At 39.5% G+C, this 5,000-nt stretch overlaps 1 protein-coding gene across 1 annotated transcript in view; it reads left to right on the top strand.

Annotated features, from left to right (window-relative positions):
- Positions 1-31: 31 nt before the first annotated feature.
- Positions 32-5,000, top strand: part of LOC138042048 (ephrin-B1-like) — a 10,325-nt gene continuing 5,356 nt past the window's right edge. Inside the window, exon 1 of the mRNA XM_068887783.1 lies at positions 32-234. Within this exon, the coding sequence (XP_068743884.1) occupies positions 116-234 (119 nt within the window). The 5' untranslated portion in view covers positions 32-115. The remainder of the gene's footprint in view (positions 235-5,000) is intronic.

Raw genomic sequence — 5,000 nt, 5'->3', positions numbered from 1 at the left:
CATGCAAATTTCTCCGCCAATTTCTAGGTAGAATCGGAATAAAAGGCGTAGCAGCTGGGGTTATCCCTCAATAAAAAAAGGGCCTTTTTCCAGTTTAAGCTTTTCCGGCAACGAAATGAACAGGGCAAATTTACTTCAGATGCAATGTGTTGTTTCAGCGTTTGCTATAACCCAGATTGCTGTGGGAAATAGTTACCTTTATCCTTCGATTCAGTGGACTCACGTGAATCCTTTGTAAGTATTGAACAAACAATGTTTCGTATTAAAAACTCAAGTTGTTTTTATAAGATATCTATGACTCTGCAAATATGGAGTAATATACGTCGCCACAAGAGTTAAATGGCAGACTGCGGTAAAGTAGAGAAGGTCTGAAAATCATTCAATTTTCGCTTATTCGGACGAAGACGATGCAGTACCGTATCTGTCTTCTTGTACGAAACGGCTGAGAGGCCGTACACATCGGGAAAGCGGATATTCAAGGCTAAAGGCATGTAGAGCCTGAGACCATAAGATTTTTGAAGGGACACGAGTGTAATATTCAAGGTGGCGTATTGAACTCGAAGTAGGAAAAAACTATTTTGTTGGGGAAAAGCCCTAGCTCAAAAGCTCTTCAGAAAAGGACGACATTAAGAACGTAGCTATTATTCGTGTCCTACATTCCTGTTTTGTCTTGATCTTTTTTAATTTGGACTAAAAAAAAGCGAACGATTGCGGCTGTAACAAATTGTAGTTACGAAGTCTTGTTTGCATACTAAAACTAATTTAAATTCGATTGCTTTCCTCCAAGATCCTAACACCCATCTATCCTCAACTCTCGTGAATTAAAGGTTTTTTGTCAGCTTAAGCCCTATTTTCGGCTATTTTAGAGCCTACGTTTAAAATTGAGTCAACGTATTCTTTTCAATTATATGTTGAGAAATTATTGCTGTAGTAATCAACTCTATAAAGTTCCGTTTTCGTTTTCATTTCGTAATTCCGGGTTCTCAAATAGAATACAGAAATCATTTCAATTTCTAATTTAGAAATTCTCTTTATTAACATAGAAATCAAACATAGCTTGCTGCTACAAACTGAGCCTTTCAAAATGAATAAACATAATGAGAGGTCAAGGACCCCATGTTCTCTCTGAGAAATGGCGAAGATTGTTTGTCATCTCGTACGTTAAGAAAAAATGACTTCCTTCATGATTTATGGAAAAACAAGCTTCGGAGAAATTTAGTGGTACTTCGCTATTTTTTTCGGAGAAACGTTTCTTTTTGTAGTGTATCACGAGTGTCTGAATTGGCGCGTGATTGCTATTTTTGGAGTATGACATTAGGGCAGTGAAAATAAGCCGCGGCTTTCATAAGACGCGAACACCCCGTATAAATGGTACAAAATCTACGTTCACGGCTTTCTCAAGCCGTGGCTTATCCTGGCCTGGGAGTTTATACTCATATAAATAGTTCCTTTCGCGTATTGTGTATGCCGCGGCCAGAGTAAGCTGCGACTTATTTTCTGTCGTATAAACGGCCCTATTGTTCTCTGCTGCGAAGAGGCAAATTTGCGGAGGAAATTCGTTGAAAAGAAATTGTCTTGCAGTGCCCTATGTAGACAGCAAGCGAGTTGCAAGTTGATACATACTTATCCGAGATTGTTTTCGCACATTCTCGTGTTGGGATTGCAAAGTGCTCGTGTGTTCCATTTATTTTTAATAGCACCTGTTGTTATTATGCCGCCGTCAAATAATTATGTTATCGTGTTTCCTGATTTTCCTAAATTACGTAGAATTCTCTTTTAATACATTTTCGCACGTAAATCCAAACTTTAATCATACTGTTTCGAATAATGCATTTATTTACAGCGGGTAAATTGCCCTGGAGCAATGGACTTCACGCAACGTGACTAAACTTCACGCGACTTTGATCAAACCCCCCGAGGCTCCGCTGTTAAACCTTGAAACTTTTAGCTGAGAATTGTGTATTAATGGCGCTGCGAAACAAGTTTCAGGAGACATTGCACCGTGTAACATGGTCGGTTTCGTTTCACGAAAAGTAGAAAGTAGAAAGAAGAACCGCTTTCTGCTTCTAGTTCTGCAACGGTCGCGGCAATCGCAGTGGTGATAAAAACAAGAGTATCACCTACAACACCTCTTCGTAAAGGTAAAACTGGTCTCGCTCGGTCTTGTTACGCTACGCAGCGTAAGCCAATCAGAAACCGGCTAACGCCATGCAAACAACATTACACGGTGCAACGCCTGCTGAAACATGTCTCGCATTGCCGTCGCACACAAGTTTCAGCTAAAAGTTTCAAGATGTAACACGCTTTCGTGGCAAAATGCGTATTTTTTAATGATTTTTCCTCCGTGATCTAGCCTAAATGGTCCCCTTAATCCCCTAGGCCAACTGTGATTCTGGGAAAGAGTTTTAATGGAAACTTTGGTACCTGGGTGGAAACGTAATATTTATAATAATTCAAAACAATGACATATATTGACTGATAAAACGGCGTGGAGATCTCAACTTTTTTTCAAACGACTTAACACTCGAGGTACCAAATGATTACCCCGTTTATTAAAGTTTTTGTTACGGATGTGTCAACGATGCTCAGCTTGATGCTAACATATTGTAGATGAGAATTTCGTGGAAGTTAGAAATTATTAACAGTTAAACTATGAATCGCGCCGTCCTGGGTTCGAATTCCGTTCGATCAACTCGTTCGCGATTATCCTGAATTGTTAATAGACCCATATCACTCAATGTCCAAACAAAAGATTTAGCCAGTCGAACCTCTCATTCAATGTGAGGCTGGACGGGCAAAGACAATGCAAAGACAAAGCCTTTATTCCCCAAGGACTCCAAAATGGCCGCCGAGTGATAAAGGTGAATTTGCTTTGAATTCACCATTATCGTAAATTTTCGGGACACTGTCCCAGGACTTGTGGTAGCAAAGAAAATAAGGAAAAAAAAAATCATATTCTTGGATTGGATTTGAACCCGGTGCTTCTACTCCATAGAAACCGCCTCTTTCCACTTCACCACTGAAGATCAAGACATCGCTTTCTCAAAAAAACATTTTTTTAAGTCTACCATAGAATATCGCTGCTGAAGAGTAAGTAGGCCTAAGTTAGATTAATAATTGAGGCCTAAGCTTTTATTTTAAAATGTTTAGCTTTGTCGTGAAGTTTGGAAACCGACATTTTGTAGTGGTTAATGTGGTTTGTTGGCGAGTGACAATACAGAATTATCAAATAGTGATTAAAATATTATCAGCAGCTAGTGGTGTGGTGGTCGAGTGGTTAGGTGACGGGTTATCAACATTCCTAGGTTTGAGTCCTTTGTCCATACACTTGGGTTGTCTTTTCAAACAAATATGATCATTTCCCATAATCAAGCTTCTTTCAGTCTCCTAAATGGCACTCTTTTCAATTGACGTCACGATCTACCGCCCAAAGCATTATGGGATTAATTTGCGGGCAAACACATTTTAGCGATGGTTGTCCGCATTTCAATCCCGCAATGCTTTGCAATAATCTATTTTTATCAACTGTGGAAAATGCTATTCCCGATAATAGTGAATTCAAAGCAAATTAACAATTCAGGATAATCGCGAATTCAAGGGCGAGAACGGGTTGATTATTTTGGGCTCAATCCTTTGCAACTGCATAAGTTGCTCGGCCAACTGCGGTGATCTTACCAACCTTCATTCCATTCTATTCCTCAATTCAAATATATGAATCTTCATCTATTCATTCTTGATACTCTCGTGGGAAATTGTGTGCTGCAAAGTTTGTTTCTGGACAACCTGATTCCACATGCTGCTATTGTAGTTAGCAACTATATAAGCTTTCTTGTGCCAAAAAGGAAAAATGTAACAGGCATATTTGAAGGTGCCTTTCGAAATAATGGCTTTTTTCAATATATTCCTTCACCGTTATACCATGCCTTGCTCTTTTTAGCTTTTTATAATATTTAAATCACTTAGAAAGTCCTTCAACAGGATCCTGCGCTTCACTTTTGTTACGGTGGTCCTTGCTTAGAAAGTCATATTTGAAGAGAACTCTCTGGAGAACTCTCTGGATGACTCGCGAGATACCCTCGTTACAGCATTGAGCGCTCCAAAGGTTGCCAAACAAACTGATTGTCTGAATTGCTAAACACGGGGAAGTCTGTGTTCTATTGGAATGATTCGATACTTCTGTAAACCCAGTTGGCCGGAGCGGAAAATAACATATTACGCTTTGTCCACACAGATTTTGAATAAGCATTGCCGTTTTGTCTTCTCTTGAGACCACTGTAAGTCCCAAGAGAAACAGGAAACAATGCTTATGCAAAATTTGGGTGGACAAAATTTTATGGTATTTTCCGCTTCGGCCAATAGACCGTTTTACAGTTCTTTGCTCAGTTACCAGACCTTTGAATAAAAGCGAGGCTGGAGTTGACCTTGCTTTGATCCAAACCTCACTGCTTTTCTTATGTGAATAGCAACTTGTTAGCATTACAACAACATGATTTACATATGAAAAGCAATGAGGTTTGAATCAAAGCAAGGTCAACTCCAGCCTCGCTTTTATTCATAGGCTTGGTAAGTGAGCACAGAACATGTGTAAAATGATCTATTCCATCGGAGTGTCAGTTGCAATTGAACGAAACGGGATTATATCAAATATGGGTTGAATTCGATTGTCATAGACTACTTTGTACCGAGAACTCTTGATGCCTCTGTAAAAAAGACTGATCGATTTTAAAATCACAATATTTTGAACTGATTGATTGATTGATAGGTTATTTCAATGACAAATCAAAGCGAAACACTTTCTGAAATTTGCTGTTTAGTGCGCAAACTCAACGGAACTTACTCGATTTCAATGCACTCCGTTTCTGTTAGCCACTTCTGCATTCCACTGTGCCTCTTCCCCAGGCTCTTCTCGGATTTCAACAGGAGAAGACGAACATTCTCGTTCCCAGATCCCATCGATTCTCCCTGCCCCGCCGGCTAAGAAAAATGATGGGATCTGGCAA

This window comes from Montipora capricornis, chromosome 3 (assembly GCF_036669925.1).
Source record: "Montipora capricornis isolate CH-2021 chromosome 3, ASM3666992v2, whole genome shotgun sequence".
NCBI classification, from domain to species: domain Eukaryota; kingdom Metazoa; phylum Cnidaria; class Anthozoa; order Scleractinia; family Acroporidae; genus Montipora; species Montipora capricornis.
This window is presented reverse-complemented; position numbering and strand designations above follow the sequence as displayed.